The 22,922-nt window shown below is 51.5% G+C and overlaps 7 protein-coding genes across 7 annotated transcripts; 4 read left to right on the top strand and 3 right to left on the bottom strand.

Annotated features, from left to right (window-relative positions):
• Positions 1–338: 338 nt before the first annotated feature.
• Positions 339–4,523, bottom strand: GCG54_00000126 (Multidrug resistance protein fer6; the record flags this gene model as incomplete). Its single annotated transcript, XM_045400269.1, has 3 exons — positions 339–1,907; positions 1,958–4,234; positions 4,287–4,523. 3 exons carry the CDS (start codon positions 4,521–4,523, stop codon positions 339–341), a joined length of 4,083 nt encoding a protein of 1,360 aa, XP_045265919.1.
• Positions 4,524–4,978: 455 nt separating this feature from the next.
• On the bottom strand, positions 4,979–6,507 carry GCG54_00000125 (uncharacterized protein; the record flags this gene model as incomplete). The annotated part of the gene is made up of 2 exons (XM_045400268.1): positions 4,979–6,426; positions 6,480–6,507. The coding sequence occupies 2 exons, from the start codon at positions 6,505–6,507 to the stop codon at positions 4,979–4,981; spliced, it is 1,476 nt and encodes a 491-aa protein (XP_045265918.1).
• Positions 6,508–7,528: 1,021 nt separating this feature from the next.
• On the top strand, positions 7,529–9,421 carry GCG54_00000124 (UDP-glycosyltransferase 73C6; the record flags this gene model as incomplete). Its single annotated transcript, XM_045400267.1, has 7 exons — positions 7,529–7,664; positions 7,740–7,803; positions 7,861–8,209; positions 8,294–8,408; positions 8,468–8,714; positions 8,780–9,146; positions 9,203–9,421. 7 exons carry the CDS (start codon positions 7,529–7,531, stop codon positions 9,419–9,421), a joined length of 1,497 nt encoding a protein of 498 aa, XP_045265917.1.
• A 476-nt stretch (positions 9,422–9,897) lies between these two features.
• On the top strand, positions 9,898–11,016 carry GCG54_00000123 (Gibberellin 20 oxidase 2; the record flags this gene model as incomplete). The annotated part of the gene is made up of 1 exon (XM_045400266.1): positions 9,898–11,016. One exon carries the CDS (start codon positions 9,898–9,900, stop codon positions 11,014–11,016), a length of 1,119 nt encoding a protein of 372 aa, XP_045265916.1.
• Positions 11,017–11,710: 694 nt separating this feature from the next.
• On the top strand, positions 11,711–12,439 carry GCG54_00000122 (Esterase mpl1; the record flags this gene model as incomplete). Its single annotated transcript, XM_045400265.1, has 1 exon — positions 11,711–12,439. One exon carries the CDS (start codon positions 11,711–11,713, stop codon positions 12,437–12,439), a length of 729 nt encoding a protein of 242 aa, XP_045265915.1.
• Positions 12,440–12,626: 187 nt separating this feature from the next.
• GCG54_00000121 (Compactin diketide synthase mokB) lies at positions 12,627–20,743 on the bottom strand (the record flags this gene model as incomplete). Its single annotated transcript, XM_045400264.1, has 7 exons — positions 12,627–13,469; positions 13,523–13,843; positions 13,912–19,208; positions 19,276–19,939; positions 20,013–20,284; positions 20,353–20,497; positions 20,564–20,743. The coding sequence occupies 7 exons, from the start codon at positions 20,741–20,743 to the stop codon at positions 12,627–12,629; spliced, it is 7,722 nt and encodes a 2,573-aa protein (XP_045265914.1).
• Positions 20,744–21,884: 1,141 nt separating this feature from the next.
• On the top strand, positions 21,885–22,830 carry GCG54_00000120 (Orsellinic acid synthase; the record flags this gene model as incomplete). The annotated part of the gene is made up of 4 exons (XM_045400263.1): positions 21,885–22,030; positions 22,086–22,201; positions 22,275–22,711; positions 22,765–22,830. The coding sequence occupies 4 exons, from the start codon at positions 21,885–21,887 to the stop codon at positions 22,828–22,830; spliced, it is 765 nt and encodes a 254-aa protein (XP_045265913.1).
• Positions 22,831–22,922: the final 92 nt, after the last annotated feature.

The following is a 22,922-nucleotide window of genomic DNA, read 5'->3' as shown; positions in this document are numbered from 1 at the left end:
GCCCGGCCTTCGTCCGGTCCATTCAGACAAGTTTGTCAGAATCCTGAATCTATAACTTGGATGTTGCGATTCGGCAAAAGCGCCCTCAATTGCTGCCGCAAATGATTCCGCTTGAACACGAATACGATCGCTCACGAAGGCGTCGTTCTCAGGATGAGCAAGTTTGCGGAGTTTGTGGGGTCTAGCGGACTTCATGGGGTTTCCTTTGGCGGACTTGTGCACAGGTCTCATAAGTTTGCCAGGTAGGTTGTAGTAATCTCTCATAGAAACGACTTCGCATTTACTCGGCAGATCAAGAATATATTCATAGAAGTTGTTGAAAAAGCAATTCCAGCACCTTACACCCGATTGAGGATGTCGCCTCTGCCAATCCCGCTCTTCTCACACATATCCCTGAAAATGCCCCCTTGATCGTACAGGTTGATGGGAGAGTCCAGCTCAGCCACATGGCCCTGATCCATGACGCAAATCCTGTCGTAACCGATAATTGTTCTCAGCCGGTGCGCGATGCAGAGGAAAGTCTTCCCCTTCAGGTTGCCCAGGGTTTGCTGCACCTTCTCGTCCGTGGCGAAGTCTACCGAGCTCGTCGCCTCATCGCACACGATGATCTTGGAGTCCTTGACGAGCGCCCGGGCCAAAGCCATAAGCTGCCGCTGGCCCAGGGAGAAATTGAGACCTTCCTCGTCCACGGGGCTGTCGAGGGTTATGTCGTTTGCGCCCGTCTCGTCCACCAAGCCTGACTTTCGCAGCGCCGACCACAGGTCCAGGTCGCTGTGTTCGTCAAACGGGTCCAGATTGGACCTGACGGTGCCCTGGAAGAGAGTCGGGTCCTGCGGGATGATGGCGAGCTGGGCCCGAAGATCCGCAAGGCCGATCTGGCTGATGTCAACGCCGTCTATCGAAATCGAGCCGCTTGCCAGGTCGACGATCCGGAACAGCGCTTGAATTATGGTTGATTTGCCAGACCCCGTGCGCCCGATGATGCCGATTCTTTCACCACCTTTCACCTGCATGCTGACACCCTTCAGGACCAGTGGTAGCCGAGGGCGATAACGAAGTTGGACATTGTGGAAGACTATTCCTCCGGCATGCGGCCAGTCAGTTGGCAACTGCCCGAGATGCGCCGGGGGCTCTTCCTTAAGACGGTGCCCGTAGTAGTGTAGTCTCTCCGTGCTGTTCATGTCGTTCTGGACCTCCGCCATCTGTCGCACCGCGAAGCTGCAGATATTGATAATCGAGAGCATATATGATAGAACTAGACCGCCGATGCTGGGATGAACGCTGAAGCGAGATGTCACGATGAGAAGACCGATTACAAAGATCAAGATCAGACCGATTGCATCTAGCCGAAGACCGAGCCAGCATTGGTTGGCAAAGGTCAGGAAGTACGCCCCGTCGAAGTCGTCAATGGCCCGCCGGATTGTGTTGACAAAGTGACCCTGCACACCGTAGGCGCGAATCGTCGAATGGCCGTAGATGGCCTCGCTGACTTTGGCTAACACGTTGGACCGTTGGATAGCCTCGTGTCGCTTGATTTCTCGAGCTGAATTGTTGTAATATGAAGTAGCGAACAGGTATATGAGAACCAGGGGTACCAGGGCAGCTACGAAGATGTGGAAGTATGCAATGATCAGCGCGAAGACGGCGATGATGTTCCCAAGAGTCATTAGGTACATTCGAAGAGAGTCGGTCAATTTGTTATCCATCACGTCAACGTCTTTGGAGAAGCGGTTGGTGATCCTTCCGAGAGGGGTGGTATCGAAGAAGGCCATTGGCGCTCGCAAGACTCGGCTCATTGCCATTTGGAACATGTGCCGGCTCGCCTTGGTTCCGAAGATGGAGACGCACACGAAGAAGGCGAAGATGGATATCGCTTGGGCGAATCCGAGCCCTGCGTATATACCTAGCTATGAAAGTGTCAGCCATTAAAAGACATCAGGAGCGGTATGAGACGTACCCAGCCGCTTAGAGTGAGAGGGAATTGGCCGGCAGTCCACCATGAAAGCCATAGTCCCGTGGCGATATACGCAACTTGCGCGACGGTGAGCAAGAAGATGACCAGAGGGGCGATCATGAGAGAGCCTGCTGCCCTGAGATATCCAACATAAATATCCCAAGAAACGGCCTCTACGGCGCGTTCCTCAGCTTGCATGAGAGCAATTTGAGAAGCAGTGGATTTGGAAGTTGTCGTCCTCTCCAGCGTTTGCATGTGAATCTCTTTGTCCGCATTCCGGGCAGGGGGGTCTTCGTCATCGGCGTTCTTTGACTTGTCGTCGGTGGTAGCGGCAAAGGTCATAAGCTCAGCGAACTCGCCATTGTGGTCCATCAAGTTGTGATAGGTCCCGTCGGCCTTTACTCTCCCTCCGTCCAGCCAGATGATTCTGTCGCATTTATGCAGCACATGCAAAGAATGCGTCGCCAGAATTCGGCACTTGTTTGCGAGTAGCCCGCAAATGGCCTCTTCCATAACATGACGGCCGACTTCGGCGTCAACAGCAGATAGAGGATCGTCCATGAGGATGATGTCTGCGTTGAAGTAGATGGCGCGCGCGATGTTGATACGCTGCTTTTGACCCCCTGATACCGTGATTCCACGTTCACCGATCTCGGTCTCGTCACCGTTTGGAAGCATTTTGAAATCCGGGAGCAGCGCGCAAGCTTGCGTGACTCTATCGTATAGAACACGATCGAAATCCCTCCCGAAGATGATGTTTTCTCTGACGGTGGCGTTCTGTATCCAGGCATTCTGGGGGCAAAACGCTCTGGAAGCTCCGAACATGACTGTGCCTGTCATCTTGCGCATCTCACCTGCGAGGGCAGCCAAGAGAGAGCTTTTGCCTGAGCCCACGTTGCCGATGACTGCGACCAATTCTGAGCGGCCGACGGTGAGGTTGAGCTCGGGTAGCTGGAAGGTGTCTTGGCTCATTGATGTGGTGGGGCTTTCTACTCGCTTCTCGTCTATGACTGAGCCGTCAGTTGACCGCCGAGATCGCGTTTGTTCCCAGGTAAACGTCGCGTCCCTGATGACTATGGCGTTATCATTGCCATGATCCTGGATTGCGTCTTCGCTTGCCTCCTCAGCCAGTAGGAACTCCTGAACTCTTATCACCGAGGCAAGCGCATCAATAACTTGGCCGACCGCCACGGGAAAGATGCTTAAGGGGAAACGCATTTGGTTGAAGAGTGCCAACGAGGAAAATATTGGGGCTGGAGTCAGCGGGTGGTTCCCGGTCGTCGAGTACGTGATGAAAGCCAACATGGACGCAAAGACCGGTATCACCATCCCAATTGATTGAACACCGTCGCGGAGAGCCAAGAGAGCCTGGATCGCCTTCACCTCGTCTTTCCGCACCTTCTCCACCCGTTGCAGGAAGCTCAGCTCCCACCCGAAGAGCTTGATGAACCGGATGGACTGCAAGGCTTCTGAGATGATGCTCACGCGTCTATCCGTGAGCTTATTAATGACGCCACGTCTCGCAAAGAGGACTTTGGTCGCCATGCCGAAAAGGGGCGCGGAGACGAACAAGACTCCAAGACCGGGCAACGCGGAGTACCCCAGGTTGATGAGCAAGAGAACGATCGTAATGATGATGGACAGCGGCGCCGACCAGGCGAGATGGAAGAAGCTGGACGCCTGGTCGATCCGGGATGCGTCGGTCGAGACCAAGTTGATGATTCGTCCGTTGCTCCATCCCTCGTCTTCTGGTTGCTTCTTCTTCTCATCTTCGCTTTCTGCACCTGTGGTGGCTTCAGAATTTGGGCCTCCGGCTTTGGCCCGACCCGATAGCCGGAGCGACTTGGCGAAGATCCTCGACATGAGGATGGCGCGGGCCTCCCCGCCGACTGAGAGTCCCGCATAAAGGAAGTGGTTGGTGCAGACTCCCATGATGCCTTGTAAAGCCGTCATGACAATGACCAATCCGATGCCGTAACCAACGGAGGGCCCTTGTTTCCCATCTCGTTGAGCGTTGAAAGCATCTGTGGCAAACGCGATGATGTACCTCAGGAAGAATGGAGTTATGGCCTGAGCTATGGTAGCGATAAGTTGTAGGATACCGCCGAGAAGGAATTTGCGCTTGAATGTGGTGAAGAGTGCACTGAGAAGAGGACGTGGAGCTTCATTCGCCACGCGCCGGTTGAACTCGCCCTCGAATCTCTCTTCGAGTCCTGGAACAGCTCGGCCAGGGTTCACCAACCACATATCGTTTATTTCCAAAGGCCGTTGGTAGCCAAGCTGTATTACCGTGTTACTCGCATGGTCTCATTCTGGTTTGTGTCAGGCTTACATGAATAAGAGGCGTTAGCCAACTGAATACTATCTTGCTCAGTAGGCCCGCAGACCATTCTCGTGATGGCTGTTCTCGTTGGCCGGGTATCTGCGGAACCACGCGGGACTTCAACGGGTTCAAACGCCTCCGCCATTGGCCGGGCTCTCTAGGGGTCACCGGTTCCACTTCGTTGTTGTTGGACTGGCTGCTCTCCGAAGCAGCAGCGGACATCTCAACATCTGTGATTGGCTTCATGTTGCTGCTTCCTTGCCGTGGGCTGGGTTCAAGTCGACCCTTAGATTGGTAGACCGCGTCGAGGAGAAGCAGTATTAGGATTCCCACTGCGGGAAGTGAGTACCTCCCTACCGGACCGGGGAAAGCGGAGGTCGGATCTGTCTAAGTGAAAATGCCCCTGTTAGCTGAAAAGTAGACTGGGATAGCCCATATTTCAAGCTTTGCGTGGCTGTCAAGAGCACGTAACAAAACCGGCATCAGGCGACTTTTCATCCCTGGAAGCGCGTGGTGACCTGAGTCGTGGTGCTGACTGCACCGCCATTCACAAGTTCGATGCCTTCTACCGAGGACATCGTATTACGGTCGAATCGCCGATAGATCGAGTTATCCAGAAAGGCAGATTCCGCGAGATATCATCAAGCGAAAGCGAGCAAACTGATGTCAACGGATGATGCTTATGGCCGTGAAAACTTGTTCTACATATCTCTCTCGGCCTCGGCCAATCTGTTCAGCTCCTTTTCCAAGGATACTGAAAGCTCGCCTGCAGACGAGTCCTCTACGACCCCTTTCTCCCAGTTTACAGTAATAGACATGTAGCCGTCCTTAGCAGAAGCAAGACAAACTGTAAATGGCGAGCCACTCTTTGAGGCTCCCGCTGAAAACACGACACGATCAAATGCTACTTTATGCTCCTCTAGGCCAGCCACTGATGATATCCCACCGTCCACGACACCGATGTTCGTCACATTGAAGGCGTGCCGTCTCCTTCCACCCAACATGCCCAGGAAGTGCTGTCGGTAGTCGCTCACGAACTTGGTTAGACCAACAGAGAGGTTCTCCGACGAGGAGCTCCTTTGGTGAATGAAATCTTTGCACTCGCTGGCGGCCTTCCAGATCTTGTTGTCATCTGCCGAGGCAGTCTCTGCCGCATATGCAGTACTTGACCGGCATGAGATGTAACCCCACGGCAAGCTTTTATCGGCAGAAAAACAAGGCTCCGCGATCGCTGTAAAGCAACCCATGTCGTCTGGTGAATGCTTCGAGAACTTCCTCAGCGAAAATGGTACTGAGGCGATGAAGCGAGAATGAGTTGGGTATAAGACACCGAGAATTCGTGCCACAAGGACTGTCAAAAGAGCGGTTATGGTCGTTTGATGCTTCCTACAGCCATTCCGCAAGTCTTTTACCACGCTGCGTGGTAAGTAGAAAGTTCGAGTGTTGCTCACCGGAGGGAGTGCAACTTGAATAGGAGGCCCCGACCATTCCAGAGTATCCGTAGACGAATACAAATATGTTTTGAATGCCTTGGTCAACATGAAGAAGGCAGTGAGGGGAAGATCCATAGTCTCCTCCAAGTGAGGGATCAAATCAAGCTTTGGCACCTGAACAATCTCAGGTTTAGAGGAGGTGCTGGGGCTTGTTTTCTCTGACTCTATGAGGCCATTCAGCGCGTTACGGAACGTGCGGTGGAATGCTGCCCCCGACAGCCCATCCCCAACGACGTGGTGGAATGAAAAGGAGAGGGCAAAAGTGGTTACATCTTTCGAATCAGACGACTTGATCACTTCGCAGCGCCATAAAGGAAGGTCCTGAGTCCTGTGAAATGGCTTCTGATGTTCGTCTTGAATCCTGGCGTCAACGGCCGAGAGATCAGCAGGATCTGCCTCGACGAAGTGGACGATCTCTCGGAGATCGATTTGATCGAGTCTTTTGAATGACGGCTGAGGACTGTCTTCATCTGTCAAGGCAACGCCAAGAATAGGATGCCGCTCTACCGTCTTTCCTAAGGCGGTGAAAATCAACCCCCTAATGTCACTATCGACGAGTGCAGGTGTCGTGTTGCAGAGGGTGTATGTGCAAGCCACTTGCACGTTGTTGTAGAACTTGACGAGATGTTGATGGATAAGGAACTTCTCCAAGTTTCCTGCAACTGTGGTCAAAATGAGGTCAATCCACCGGGGGCTTGTGAAATCTCACCAACACCTCGTAGCGGCTTCACCTCCATTTCGTCGTGAAGGTCTGGGAATGGACAAAGGTGTCAACTCAGGTTCCGTGCCCATGAGCTTGCGGGCTGATTTCGGCGAGTGGACACAGATAATGTGCCTATCTCACCAAGAATGACCTCTATGCGCAATTACTAAAGACTGGGCCGTTTGCAGAGTTGTTGATGGGATTATTGCATACACTAGGTACCCCTCCTACGGACTTATGCTGTCCCGTCTCATCCCGTCTCATCCCGGGTCGCCGGCGGCACGCTAGTAAAGAACATGAGTCGGTGTAGAAAGGTATGGTTGGCATTCATTCCCTGGCCTGAACCTCGATTGCCTCCAACTCGTCGGTGTATGTGTCCGACTGCCGTCTTACCGCCTCAAAGCTTATTCTTCGACACGCATTCCTTCACGAGCAACGATCCTTGAAGAAGGCTCATTAATTACAAGTCTTTCGCATGCGCAAAATACTCGTCTGCCTGCTCGGATGCCAAACCTAAGCAAACTTCCCGGCTTCGGTATTGACTCGCCTCGAACCTAGGATGGGACTATCATCCCATAGCCCACCTGTTCGCCAGCCTCGACATCGAATTCATCGATCAGACTGAGGGTCGTCCTAGCATACCTGGAGCCCTGAAAAGTATATTGGGAGCCAAGTGGGTTCGTGAGAGAAGTGGAAAACATGGGAAACGCGTGCGCTTGACGGAACCAGAATTATTTCGGAGGTTTTGATGGTGCACCGGAGATTTCGGAAGTTTTCACAGTGTCGGTTGCCAACCAGGAGCGGCAAGGTACTTTCGAGATGGGTGACAGTATTGCAAAGGGAATCAATTTGATGAATAATTGGTCAGAAACACGCCATTTCGGCACAGTTGATTTTGTGTGACAGTTGACTTTGTGAGTGTGGCAGCAGGCATCGCCAACGATCCTAGAGTCTACCCAGCGCAGGGGCTAGGCACCACATACGTCTTTCTTCGAGTTCCTTCACCATCATCAGCCACCAATTTCTGCTCAGATCGAATTTAATCAACTCCCATAATGGTATACCAACAGCACCATGCATGGTATGTGTTCCCCGTATGGGGTCACATCACCAGTGCCAACGCTCTCATTATCAAGATGCTTGAGGAAAACCCGGCTCTAGTTGTTACTTATGTAACACATAGCCTCGTTGGTATGCAAAGTTTCCAAAATGCCTTTGAAACTCAGGCGACACGGGAGCTTCACTAAACATGAGTATCTGAGGTAGACACCCGTAGATTCCCCGAGTTCCCCAAAGATCGATTCCGTCTCTTGACCTTCGGTGACCCTGAGTAAGCATTCAATCTTCTTAGTTTCTCAAAAACGTCCGGGCTGACCTTCCAACATAGCATCTCCAAAAATGTGGGGAAGAACACCATTGCCGAGGGCATTGCTCAACTATCCAAATGCTGGATAGAGACCCTGCAAGAAGCCTGTGATGGTACACAAGCCTGGCCAAAGCCCACGGCCCTCATGCTGGACCAGAATGGATCACTCCATACTCTACCACAGGTTAGAAACCTTGTCGGACCTGATTGCAAGGTATATATGTACTGGGCAGGTAGTGCCGCACGTCTGTACTCGTTCCTTGCGCCGTCAGGTAAAGGTGGATTTAGCGACTGGGAAAACATTGTCGATAAGTATGTCTCCGATGAGACATTGCGAAAAGGTAGAGAGCGCAGTGAGATCATCGACAAGGTAGGAGAAATACGTCTCTCACAAGCTGCTGCGCCTGCGGACTTGTCCAAGTATGACAGGCACTTACTAATCATCGCTGATTAGGTGTGCATAGCGAAGAATGGGTTTGATGAGTTTAACGGTACGGTTATCTCAATTCCTGGAATTCAGGATATGTACGACTATGAGCGTGAATTCGGCGAGGTTCCGCTGCAAGCAGGTAAGGTCCCTACCTCGGACCTACTTTGCTTGGGGGCCATCCTGATTAACACATTGCAGGCGTATCATCGATGCTCAGAGAGACTGTTAGTCTGGCAAAAGCAACTGATGGCGTGGTGTGTGCCTCTTCCATGGCTTTAGAGGGCGAGACCATTGCTGCCTGCCAGACTTACACGAACGTACATTCCGTCGGTGTCCAGGTTGCACCCAGGGGTTGGTCTAAGAACGAGTTGGTGGTGAAGGACGAGAGTCTGCGTGCTTTTCTCGACAGTCACGGAAAGGGAGAAGTTGTTCTGATCTCATTCGGGTAAGCTTCAACTTCCTTCTACAATGCTCGGGATAACCCATGCTGACTTTCGGCGCTTGCCATAGGTCTCTCGTATTTCCTACAAACAAAGCAAATTTCCAGGCCTTGGTCTCAGCTCTAATCGAGTCCAAGGACCCCTTCGTACTGGTTCTCGGGGGGATGTTTGCAGGAAAAGCGATTGATCCATCAGAAATCAGCCGAATTGACGACAGCGGTGTTGGCCATGTATGCAACAGATGGGTGGACCAACAGGCACTTCTTCAACATCCCTCGATTGGGTGGTTATTTGCACATGGGGGATTCAACTCAACAGTGGAAAGCCTCGTTCAGGGTATCCCGCTCATTGGCTGGCCTCTTGCTCCGGGAGACAACGCCATCAACACGGCGGTTGTTTCCACGAGAAAGAACCCGGTCGCGTTTGAAGTGATGCAGGTACGTATTCTGAGCTGTGGGACAAAAGTCATACATTGAAGACTGACGTGACAAAGATCCGTACTGGCAGTGCTAAAGGCAAACCCAGAAGAGGAGGATCCGACATTGTTGGAACGCCCGAAATCGTTGAACAAGAATTCAGAGATATCCTTACGAAGATGAGGGGTAAGGAAGGAAGTGACAGGAGGGCAAATGCTCAGGCTCTTGCTGAGGAACTGAAGATTGAGAAGGATACTGTAGCCAAGGAGATCGTCTCCAAACTAGCTATGACCTGAGTCCAAGGAATCTTTGGCTGCAGCGGTTTCACTCAGTTCTCAAAGACTCCACGCATAACTTGTCTATCCTATCTGATCATCGTAACCAAGTGAACATGGAGAAACAGGTTTGGCTAATGACATGATGAACTGAAGTTCATTCAGTCTTTTAGTCCTTTCTTAGGCCGAGCCAGATAGGCACGTTGCTGCACAGTGTACACAGTAGGGAAAGAGTAAAGGGCCATCCATTTGGGTTGTAGGAGGTTTCGTGAACTTTAAATGACCCACTGTGTTCACGGAAGTGCTACATGACATCATTTCAGGGTCAGTGATCGAACGAGCATGGGAAGCTTTGCGTTCAGGGGCATCGTCGCGTGGCACACGTGGACGGTTTAGAGTGATCTTATCTCAGAGCTGGAACTTTTTACAGACGTTAACTGCTAATCAGCAACCTTCAGTCGCTCTCAGCCAAGTTTTCAGCACTTAGGGTTGCAAAGATGGCCAGCTCAAACGCCAGTAACAGTGTTCGCTTCAGCCCCGAAAGCTACCCGCCATTCCCGACAGACCTACCTACAGCTCCCATCGAGAAGATTTCCCTGCGGAAGCTTCTAGAAAATGACGATGAAGAGTCGAACAGGCTCTTTGTCGCGTGTCAGAAGCATGGATTCTTCTATCTCAACGTATGCGACCACCCGGAAGGCGAAATTCTTCAGAAGGGCGCTCTCCAGATGGCGCGACTAGCCGAGGAAACCTTTCAGCTTCCACTGGACGAGAAGAGAAAACATCACCAGGCTTATAATGGCAGCATTTATGGCTACAAGAGCGCTGGGGCACAGAAGACCGACGCACAGGGAACGCCAGATACAGTCGAGTTTATGAGCATATCGAAAGACTTCATCGTCAACGATGCGCCCAGCCCGAACCAGAATCCATCCACGATCGTGGAAAATAAAGAGATACTGAAGCCTTTCGTCACGAAAGCCCACGAAACCGGCGTATTTCTACTGACGCTGGTTGGAACCAAACTCGGACTTGTCGAAGAGGAAGTCAAGAATCGACATCGAATCGACCAGCAGTCTGGATCTCAGTTACGACTAACACGAAGTCCACCTCTAGACAAGACGCGAGACATCGAAAGCCAGATCGCTACGACTTCACACACAGATCTCGGCAGCATCACCATTTTATTCAATTGGCTGGGAGGCCTTCAAATGTGGGAGCCAGAGCACCCAGACGGCAGCAAGTTCTGGAGCGCTTCGCGGCTGTCACAAAAGGGCCGCTGGACTTACGTCGAGCCCATTCCTGGTCACGCAATAGTGAACCTGGGCGATGCGATGACCAAGTTCAGCAACGGCGTCCTGAATTCAGGAAAACATCGCGTCCTTCCGGCTCCCGGAGAACAAGGAGATTTTGTACGTTATAGTGTGGCATACTTCGTGAGGCCAGAGGACGACACGGTGTTAAAGGTGCTTGAAGCAGCTGGAATTCCCCAATGGGAAGGTGAAAAGGAACCGGAAAAGACATTTGGTCAGCACGTTTTGGACTTTGGGAGAGCGAAGTATGGCAAGGACTTGGTGAAAATCTTCCAAGAAAAGACCAGAGCAGTGGCTGCGTAGATGTTGAGCACAAAGAGAACTCCAAACCCCAGAGGCCATCATTCTGAAGCTATTGTCTTTGCGCATTCCCCTCCCTACATCACACCATGTGCCTGATTGAATCAGTACTCGCTGCTAAAGAACGATCTACCACAACCCAGGGCAAATCCCGACGACGGTGTTCATCTCATAGCGTCTCACTGCCACCACATGGTTCTACGGACCATGATCCCGTTGGGATGACGAAGCGTCTGATTGGTGATTTGCAAGAGCAGACAGATTCCTTGAATCCGGCGGCAGTTGTCTGGGCCCTTGCATGTGGAGAACCCCCCGACCATGCGCCGGTGACATTTCAAAAACCTCCGGTTGTTTTGGAGGTCAAGAGACCCTGGACGCCGAAAGCATCAATGTCCGGGCTCAGGTACGGTCTCCAAGGATAAGGTCAAACCACTTCTGTCCGTCCCAACTACCCACAAGTGTAACTTTCCATGGCATGGAGGTAAGGATGAGGAAGTCGCAAAAGACCCAGCTTGGTCAGTCGCCTATCTATACCTATTTGGGCAAGCTAGCGCTTTCGGAGCCAGAAAGTCAATTCCAAAGAATCGTAGTGAGAATGCATGCGCTCTTCCATTGCTCACAATCACCACCCCGGGTCCTCTTTCCCTTGTCGCTATGATCGACTCAAGTCTACACCTACCTCGAATTCTTTGCCTTCATGGAGGCGGAACCAATATCTCAAGCTCGGTCTCTATTAAGACAACTTGGTCCGCAATTCCGCTTTGTCTTCACGAACGCGCCATTCATTAGCGATGCCGGTCCCAACGTGCTCCCACTTTACAAGGACTGCGGGCCGTTTCGAACATGGCTTCCGTGGGCTGGTGCGGAAAACATTGCGACGGACAAGAAAGGGGTGATCGCAGCCATTGAAAACAGTTTACATCAGGCCATGGAGGACGATGATGAGAAGGGTGCTACAGGCTCTTGGGTCGGCCTTCTCGGATTTAGCCAAGGCGCGAAGCTATGCGCAAGCTTGCTCTTCGAACAACAGCTACGAGCTCACCCGACTGAGCCGCCGCACCCGAACGAGTCAAAGAGATGCTACAAGGGGTGGAAATTTGCTCTGCTACTCCACGGCATTGCACCGCTAGTAGCACTAAGTGAGGAAGGGGAAGGGGAGGGCATGCAGAACGCTGACCAGATTCTTGGTCTATTTTCTGAAGGATTCAGGTTCGAAGAAGACAAGGCGAAGAGGCTGTTGACAATACCCACAATACACGTTCATGGACTGCTCGATCCTGGATTGCCCTTGGGGAGGAAGCTTCTGAGTGGCTACTGCTCCGATAAGTCGGCTTCTGTGCTTGAGTGGGAGGGTGACCATCGTGTGCCAGTAAAGTCGGACTTCGTGCAGAAAATCACAATAGCAATTTTAGACGTGATATCTTAGATACAAATATAAAAATATTGCATCGTATTTGTGAATAGGTGATCTAGGTGATTGAAGGCGAATTTCCAAAATTGTGGAAGGCTTGCCACGGTTCATTTGAATAACGGATAGAGTCAATGTTCAAACCGTTGTACTTCATATAAGAACTTCCGAAGATGAACAGCGTCTAGAACAGCAGCTCGATTGATCAACCCTTCACCGACACGAAAACACTTCTCTTAACAATCAGAGGCGCCAGAACATCCAGCCCGCCACTGCCCATCAGCTCAAAGATGGTCATCTCCGCACCCATCTCGTTGACAATCCATGACCGCAACTCGATCGCAACAAGAGAATCAACGCCATACGAATGCAGTGGAGCAGAAAGATCAACTTGTACATCTGCTTTGAGTATGTTCCAGATCTTTTGAGCAAGCCCCTGGATGACAACCTCGACTGCTGCCTCAGTTGATTCGGCAGGGCTGAGGAGACGCCGGCAGCTCAGGGTCTCATCCCCAAGATCGCCATTAGCTTGCTCAGAGTTGTCATCTGACGGTCGAAGGTGTATGAAAATGGGGTCTCGCTTCCATAGAGGTGTCCTGCCATTCAGCGATCGAGGATCCTGGAATTTCGGAACACCGAAGACTGCTTGAGACTCCAGAGTAGAGGGTAGCGGAAGGCTAGGATCACAGATTTCGTCGAGGATGTTGTATAGCTCATGGGGTCTCATGGCGTCGAGACCAATGTGCTCCAGCTGCGCTGCTCTGTCAAGACTTTCAGCAACGTAGCCAATTGAACCCATCATGCCAAGGTCGATCGCAACAGCTTTCTGGCCCTTGGAAACTAGATGGCGAGCCAGAGAGTCTTGATAAGTATTTCCAGCAGCATAATTGGCTTCGCCCGGTTCACCGATGAGACCTGCGAAAGATGAAAGAAGGACGAAGAAGTCCATGGTTGATGGCAGCATCTCTTGCAAGTTCAACGAGCCTCGCAGCTTTGGATCAACGCAAGTCATGTAGTCCTTAACCGACATATTCGCGAATAGGGTAGCCTAGTCCAAGATAAGGATCTGGAAAGAAGTAGTAAGATCTAGGATATCCGTACCTTGAGCACCATGGCAGCCTGTATGCAACCCTTGACTGGAGGCATTTTTGCTGAGACATCATCAAGCGCCTTTCTGAGCGCTGCTGCGTCTGTAACGTCCGCTACTGGACAGAAAACCGTGACGCCTTTTAACTTCAGCTCAGTCATTAGCGCTTGAGCTGACTTTCGCGTAGGACCCGTTCGAGAAAGAAGGACCAAGTTTCGAGCTCCACGCTTGGTCATCCACCTTGCGATTCCGCGTCCAATACCTCCCAATCCGCCGGAGATTACGTAGGTGGCATTTGGACTGAATGTCCATGATGCTTTCTGTGACGGTGTAGCCTGGTTGAAGTCAGCTTAACTTGCCTTGACGAGATGATTACTTTGCCAAAGATAAGGAATTTGCTTACCATCACCACGTCGTCAGGTCGTGATTCGAGGACAATCTTTCCGAAATGCTTTCCGGACTGCATGAACTTGTAAGACTCCTGGACTTGAGAGTATGGGAAGACATGAAGTGGCTGGATGCTCTTGATAGAACCTTCAGCAACGAGCTGCATCACATCTCTCATCAAGCGTCCAGCTTGCTCCTTCTTCTCCATGACCAGCATCTCAAGATCGATCAAACGGAAGCTAACGTTTCTGAGGAACTGGTGCATCGGAAGCGTTGCTGCAGCCAGAACATCCTTTTTGCCGCACTCGGCGAAACGGCCGAAAGATGTCAGACACTCCCAAGTGGCACGCAACGCGGCCCCAGATAGTGAGTTGACAGCAACGTCAACTCCCTTTCCGCCAGTCATACGCATGACACCACGGGCAAAGCTCAGGTCGCGACTCGAGAAGATGTGATCAGACGGTATACCATAGGTCTTGACGAGAAGATCTCGTTTATCGAGGGAGCCGACAGTTGCAAAGACCTCGGCGCCCGCGAGCTGCGCCAGCTGAATACATGCTTGACCGAGACCTCCAGCGGCCGAGTGAATAAGCACTGTCTCCCCCCTTTGAATGCGCGCGTAGTCATAGAGGGCCATGTAAGCCGTCATGAAGACGATCGGGATAGCCGCAGCTTCGCAGAAGGATAGTTGAGATGGAATCGGTGCCAAGCAGTGGTGAGGACCTCGAGCAAAGGTACCGAAAAGTCTCTGATGGCAGCCGAAAACACGATCACCGACAGTGAAGGGGGTGTTTGGACCCGTCCGAGTGACAACACCGGCGGCTTCGGCACCGTTTGCGCTGTTTGGGAGTTGACCCAAGGCATGCAGAAGATGCCGGAAGTTTTGACCAGCAGCCATGATACGGAACTCAACCTCGCCTTCACCCAGAGGACGGCTGTAGATATCATCGTCAACGAAGCGCATTGAGTCAAGAAGTCCAGGAGTTGCAACTTCTAACATCAATGCTCGTTCAGGACTGGCTCCAAAGACAGTTGGCTCCGGCCCGGCGTTGCGGCCAGAAAGTGCCCTAGAGCCATTGCCACCGAACAAACCGGAACCAGTGATGAGTCGGGGAATCATGAGGAGTCCATCGTGTTCGCAGAAAGCATTGTCGACAAGAGGGGAAGTGTCAGAAGCGAGAAGCTTCTCATTGACGAACTGCAGAATCGTGTCGGCGGCATGCCCGCAGTCCTCCAAGGGAGGGAGGCTGGAAAGGCTCAAGGTGAGAAATCGAGCTGCATTCTCCATTCTCATGGTTCGCGCAAACCCAAGTACCATATCGGCCGTGGGGTTGGTTGGGGCAACACCCCCTCCTTGAACAACCCACAAGATAGCATGAGCCGATCCGCACATGTTCTTGATTCCGCCGAAAACCTTTTCGTTGGGTTTAGCAAGAACAGACTCAAAGAGCTCCGGAAGGAAGATGCACGTCTTTCGCTCTAGACTGGCTGTGCTCAAATCCACCAACTTGACGATTTCAACGGAAACTTTGGAACCGCAAGATAACAAAGCAGTTTGAAGTCGGCTCGCAAGATGCTGCTGTAACGCACATCGATCGTCAACGATGATGCTAACTGAGTCGTCTTCAGAATGCTCAGTCTCTGCAGGCTTGGCGGTGCCAATCATGACGTTGAATTCTGCGGGCGCGAGACCGTCGTCGAAACAGAGGTCGATACCACCGAAGCCGCTGTCTTTGAGATGCGAGTCCCAGCCTTCAACTGTCAGGAGTGGGCCATCTTTGCGATACTCTTCCGTACTAAGCCACCAGCCTGGAAGCAATCCGAACGAGAAGTTGCCATACGTATCCAAGTTGGTGACCTCAAAGAGTATAAATTTCCCACCGGGCTTCAGAAGAAGGCGTATGTTGCGCAACGTCTCATGGATGCTTCTGGTGGCGTGAATGACGTTGGAAGCAATGATGACATCGTACTGCTCTTGCGCAAAGTCCTGAACCAGGGGATCTTGCTCGATATTGAGCGTGGCGAATCCCATCTTATTTGCAGTGCTCTGGAAGTTCTGCTCGGCTTTGGCAAGGAAGGCAGGTGAAACATCCGTGAAATCATATCTCCCAAAAAGCGGCTTCCCGTCTCGAGTGAGTGCTTCAAGAACCGGACCAGTAGTTGCTCCCGTTCCAGCTCCAACCTCAAGGATTTGCATGTGCGGGTTCTTGTGTGCCAGTGTGCGCATGTAGTTTCCGATGATGGCAGAGCTGTAGGGCCGGTGGTAGATGTTCTCAGCAAGCTGGTCAGTGAAGAGGACTTGGAGCGGATCCCGTGCGCCGGAGAGAATGTCGGGCAGTACCCGTCCAACGCCAACCATCAACCGTCCTCCAGCACTTGAGTTGTCCAGTTTAGTCTCCAGAGCGGCGATAGCCTCGTCGGAGTAATCGAGCTCCTCGCGGTTGAATGTGCGCCCCTCACGGTTGGCAATGAAGCGTTGAGCCCAAGTCAAGTACTTCTGATAATGAGACTTCGTCGAATCAACGCTTTCAGCACTATACGACTCTAAATAACGCTTTAGGTATGCATAAACGAGAGCATGTGTGTCGGAACAGATGGCAGACTCGTTGGGATCGAGAAGCGATTCCGAGATATTGAGTCCCCGCAAAGCATGTTCTTGCTTCAAAAGGGTAGCATCTGGTCTCCAGTCGACGTTGTAGCATGTGTTGGTATCGGATGAGGTCGTTTCGCCGTGGGCGATGGAGGTGCATACCAGCCCCTTGACCGTGAGAAGAGGCTTTCGGGATTGGGGATCAACTCCGATCAACTCCGCCTCAAACTTTCTGGCTCCTTTGTCAATGGTACCAGCAGATAGTCGCATCGATTGTAGCGGAGTGGTTTCATTCTGACTGGAAGCAATCCACATCTCTTTGATCGATGTTGGCACAGCGGCTTGCATGTCGCCCTCCGCGCCACCCCGATGCAGTGCGATAAAGGCGCCCGATATGGCACTGTCGAGGCTTGTAGGATGGATAACGTGGGGGTGAGTAAAACCGTATGGCATGATAGATACCAGATCCGGTGATGTAAGAGTCATTGCTGCCAGGGTAGACGGCCCAACACTGACATCTGACAGGTTTCGGAAAGAAGGGCCATAGCTCAGGCCGGCCAAATCAAAAGCCTCGTACACTTGGTCATGAGTGAGAGGGTCAAGACAAGTATTGTCGGAATCTTTCACGACCTTTACGCAGGTCTCCTCGAACTTCACCTGCTCCAAACCACCGTCCACAATGGTATGGCTCGAGTCGATGTCGACTTGAATCCAACCACGGCAATGATTCCGCCATTCGTCGTTTTGGTAGCTCCAAAGTTCGAACTCACTCCATGTCGCCGACTGACTTGATGTTCCCTCCCAGAGAGGGCGAAGATGGAAGCGGGTTTCGATTCCCTCCGCATCTTCCGGGATATTGAGGGCAGCATGGAATGAGACATCCTTGAATCGGAAACCAGCTAGCTTAAGAGCAGGATCAACCAACTGCTTACAAGCTTCAATGGCCATTACCAGCATTCCGGCAGCTGGATAAAGAGTGCTGCCCGTGATGACGTGGTCTTTGACCCATGGGTTCTCTTTGGCTCGAATGAAATGCCCCCATATGGCATTTGAGGGATTCCAATCTGGAACTGGTGAACCCAGGAGATCATGGCGTGGATGCTTGCGGAACCGATAGTTCTTGCTCAGTCGACTTTCGTTCCAGTAAACTGTTGAATGGTCGAATGGGTAGGCGGGGAGGTCGACAAGCATTTTAAGATGAGCGTTTCCAGCCGTGCTGGAAACCACAGCAGACATGTCAAGTTGATAACCTCGGCAGAACATATAACCTGCCGCTTCGAGGGCCGTGCCGTCGGCTGGACGATTTCTGATGAGCATAGACGTGTAAGTGACGTCCTTGACCCCAGGTGTGATTTGTAGAATGTCACGAATGGGAGACTGGAGAACTGAATGCGGGCCAACCTCAACGAGGAGACCGACTGCTGCTTTCTTTGAAGTTGATGCATCATCCACCGAGTCGGTCATCATAGCTTGCAAGCCACTGCTGAATTCCACCGGTGAGAGCAAGTTGCCAACCCAGTATGCCGGGTCAAGTAGGTCTTGAGTCGTTGCTTGCCTTCCCAAGTACGAAGAAAAGAACTTCGGTACTGATGCTGCTTCTAGAGGAGTCCCTGGCTCAATCGTTCCGATGCTCCTGGCGTATTCCTCGGCAATTGAGTCCATATGAGAAGAATGGTAGGCATTGACGACCCTCAACTTTCGGCCAAAGATTCCATCCGAGTCCAGGAGAGATGAGAGCAGGTCAATTGCTTTGGCACTGCCGCTAATGGTGACGCTCTTTGGGCTATTTATGCAAGCAATCGTGACATGACCCTCGCTGTCTTGTTCGTTGACTTTCTCGACATAAGTTTTGGCCTCTTCTCTTCCAAGACTGACTGCAATCATGGCCCCCGTGCTGATTGTTGAAGACAGACGTCCACGGTGGTAAGCAATCTTCCATGCACTCTCTCGAGAAATGGCTGAAGATGCATAAGCTGCTGCGATCTCGCCAGAGGAGTGGCCGATGACAGCATGCGGTGCTACTGACCAGCTTTGAAGAAGGTCGACGAGAGCAACCTGCAGAGCGGTCACCGTTGGGTGGCTTGAAGCTGGAGTCTCAATGTTTATCTTCTCCGTGTTCATGGACAGCACATCTGTAGTGATGTAAGTAAAGTGAATTTGAAACGGAGTGACTATTGGTAGGTTACCTGTCAGAGACCAAGAGCATCCTAAGCTCTGGAGATACGCATTGGCAGCCTCAATACTTTCCCTGAACACCGTGTATCTCAGGAGCTCGCGTCCCATACCGAGCCATTGTGCGCCTTGGCCAGTGAACACGAGTCCGATCTCGATTTTGGTGTTCGATCGAGTCGGGTTCTCAAGCTCTCTCAAGCGCTCGCAGAGACTTTCATTGTCATTAGCAACCACAGCTGCCCTCCAGTGGAAGTTGCTTCGCTTGGCTGCAAGCGTGTAGCTTAGATCATCGAGGTAAGTCTCACCAAAAGTCGATGATCTAACCTCCAAATGGCGCACATAGGAGTCTGCAAGTCTCTTCACCCCAGCTTGGTCAAACGCTGACAAAACGTAGAGCTGCGGTTTGATTTGAGACTGAGTTCTCGAAGCAGCTAGTCGAGTCTCCTCCGTTTGATAGAGAAGTGAACGGCGTGAAGTAGAGTGTGGCGCTCTCAGCCCGCGGCTTTCAAGATATGAGCAGGCGTCTTCAAGAATGACATGCGCATTGGTTCCTGTAAGCTGATATTAGACACTGATTCCAGAATAATTGCGTATTTTCAGCAATAGGCAACGGCTCACCTCCTATACCAAAGCTGTTCAGCGAGATTCTTCGCGGTGTGTTGTCTGGCCAGGGTACCGCAGTCGTGGGAACTAAGAATAAGCTCTCATCAAGCTGTACTTGGGGATTCCACTTCTCGAACCACAGATTCTTAGGTATGATGCCACTCTCGAGGATGTAAACGGACTTCAACAAGCCAGCAAGACCCGCAGCACCCTCAAGATGGCCTACGTTCGTTTTGACAGAACCGACATACATCGGGTTTTCAGCAGAAAGGCGCTTTGAGAAAACTGAGTTAATAGCACTCATCTCGATGGGGTCTCCAACAGCAGTACCCGTGGCATGTGCCTCGAAGTATCTGGTTGCGCCAGGATCGAGACCGGCTTCGGTGTACAGACGGTTCATGAGGCTCGACTGCGCTTCCGCGGTTGGCATAGTGACACCGGGACTTTTGCCATCCTGGTTGCATCCAATATTTCTGATGATGCCACGGATAGTGTTACCGTCTCTGATTGCATCGGATACTCTCTTAAGGATGATAACGGCGATACCCTCACCGCGGGCGTAACCGTTCGCCTTCTCGTCAAAGCTGTAAGACTTTCCGTCTGGTGAGAGAACTCCAAGATTGCAGAGGTGATTGGTCATGTCAGGGTTGTGAATGAGATTGCAACCAGTTACAATTGCCTTACGAGTGTGTTAGAGCTTCTTACAACACTCACAACATTCACTTGGGTTGAAATTAGCTTCAGAAACTGACCATGGATGATTCCTTGTTGTCCAAGCTCTGTGCCGCTAAGTGGCAGGCTACAAGACTGCTCGAGCATGCAGTCTCAACTGTAAGACTCTGGGCCTTGAGGTTGTAGAACCAGCTGATTCTGTTTGCAAGCATTGGAGCATTCAGTCCCAGTGGAGCATACTTGAGATGTTCTCTGTCGAGATCTTTCAACAGAATGCTTCTGTATTCATGGGTGAATGCACCAGAAAACACCGAGGTGTCGGTTCCACTGACACCCTGTAAAGAGATGCCAGCTAATCGTTCCTCAAGTCAGTAATTATCGAAGACGAGACAACATCTGCCTGATGTCAGAGTAAGTTACCATTTTCAAGAGCTCGATAGGTTCCTTCCAACAGCATCCGCTGCTGAGGGTCTAGGCAATCTGCTTCCGTGGCCATAAACGAGAAGAACGGTGCGTCAAATCTCGATACGTCTTCTTTCAGGAAATGGCCTGTTCGCACACTCATCTGATATGATATTAACTAACGTCGCTATGTGGGATCAAATTCCCAGCGTTCGAGTCAAATACTTACGGATCCGGCCCGAGAAGCATCCGGGTGGTAAAAAGAATCTACATCATAACGATCCTTTGGTACTTCGCCATGGGCGGATCGTCCTTTGGCGAGAAGTTCTGCGAAGCCTGCAGGTGTACTGGCATCGCCAGGAAACGTAAGATCAAAGCCGATAACGGCGATGGGCTCCTGGAGAACCATGATGGGCAGTTGTCTGAGGAACCGCCGAGCTTGTTTGGCTGTTCGAGTGTGCTGGAAACCACAATGGGATGACAGCGATGGTGATGGCCACGACAGTTGTGAGGGCGGAAAGTTCAATGGTGTACAGTAACCTGCGGCTGACGGTCAAACTCGATGAACACTTGGAGATCACTGCAGTGTTATTGCCATTAAGAAATTGGACCGGCTTCACCCCGTCCAAGTCGAATGTCAACAAGCACACCCGGACGTGAACCAGGGTTGAAGGCTCAGTGACATTTGCCCACGTCACAAAATCACCATCATGAACTCAAAGTTACGGGGGTACGTTTGCAGCAAATCCCAGGATCTCCGAGACAAGGCAAGGGGTTCTAAATTAAGCCTTCTCGGGCGAGTTGCAAGTCCCTTTCTCTCCAGGGTCCTGATCAACAAAACCCCACGCGGTCGCCGACCGCAGCTTTGGCGGGGAACGAATGCAACCGCAGCAAAGATAAACTGCAGGGATCACAACTCAATTGAAGACATTCTTCCAACAGCTTCCCGGTAGCAGAGACATGACTGCTGGGGTTTCAGGCAAAAGAGGAAGTTGTATCCATCTCTTGACTCAGCTACCGCTGTACAGATCCGGAAAGACTCTGTAGAGACGAATAACATGCGAATTTCTCTAGATTGCCTTTCACTAGAGTGACAATCCGACTGAGCCGGGTGTGACCTGATGTGACCGGGAAGTAAAATCACCGAACGCCTGGGTTCGGTATTTTGCCCATCAGATAAATGACGGGTGTTGGTCTATTAAAGTTTACATCCCGGCTTCCGTATCCCAATCAGGTCTCTTAAGTAATGTCCTCGTTCTCGGTAAGTCCAATCGACTTTCGAATTGGGAAAACCCATCAATCCTTGCACATACGCGTTACGGCAGTAACAGGCAAGAGTTCGGATGAAAGCCGTCTCCATTATTTTGTAAAGTAACGTGCAAGAACCTAGTGAATATGCTAAGACCCAGCGACAGTCGGGGTTGAAGAGCCGTGGAACCGGGACGAGTGCACGGGATGAGAAAGGTGGATATAAGACACGTATTTTGACGAACCTAGGTTCTGTAAACAGGCTTGAACTACCTTTCCAGGCTCTAGCCAACCAAGCAATCATGGCATCCAATCCTCTGACCCTTCAGAAACGACGAATCAAATCAAGTTCGCTCAGCAACGTTGCCCTGTACTTGATCCATGATGGAAGTGGAACGATAGCCAATTATACCAAGCTGGGCAATCTGGACTGTGATGTCTATGGCATGTAAGGACGCAAAGGAATTGAAAACTGTTATGGGTGATACTGATGTTGGTTGCAGCCAGGATCCGCATTTCGCATCGTCGCAACCATGGGGTGGCGGCGTGGTGGAAATGGCGAGGCACTATGTCTCGCTCATTGAGAAAACAACTCCGCGGGGCAAAGTTGTTCTAGGAGGTGAGTTTATCTAGAACATACCGCGGTCCGGCATACCACATGGTCTAAGACCAGCCCTAACTCGACTCAACAGGATGGTCATTTGGCGGCTTGATAGCGTTTCAACTCGCGTACGAGCTGAGAAACCACACCACGCTACAGGTTCAAGGTGTACTTCTCATGGAAGTAATCTACCCCTCCCTAGCCCAAGCCGAAGACGACGGAAGCGCGTGGCCAGGCCTCTCTGCCATCCGGAGCCCAGCAGTTCGGGAGAAGGTAACGAAGTCCATAGTGCAAAGTGGAGCCATGATGAATGCTTGGAAACCGCCAACGTGGCAGCCGCCGGCGGCCTTACCGGCAGTAGTACTTCTCCGAGCGAAAGGCAAAGAAGTCTCCGAGAACCCACATGCATTGCGGTTCAATTCATTAAGAGACCAGCGTTTTCTTGGCTGGGAAGATTACCCGGACGACCTGATCACTAGGATGTTCGAAATTGAGGGGTCGCATTTGACTCTTTTTGAGCAAGAACATGTGAGTTGTTTCTGAATGGTGCCACTTAGGATAGGCTTTGACTAGCGTTCTAGATCTATTCCCTGACGGCAACGACGAAGCTTGCTCTCCGGTTTTTCGAGACCGAAGCTGGGGTTTGATTAAATATGCTGGACGGCGGGGCTGCGGGGTTGAGATGAATCGAGTTTGTGAACCACCGAAAGATAGAGTTTAGACCCCTACGAAGTTCGGA

The sequence above is a fragment of the Colletotrichum gloeosporioides genome, assembly GCF_011800055.1.
Source record: "Colletotrichum gloeosporioides strain Lc1 chromosome Unknown consensus_33, whole genome shotgun sequence".
Lineage (NCBI taxonomy): Eukaryota > Fungi > Ascomycota > Sordariomycetes > Glomerellales > Glomerellaceae > Colletotrichum > Colletotrichum gloeosporioides.
Note: the sequence above shows the minus strand (reverse complement) of the source record. Positions and strands in the feature narration are given on the sequence as shown.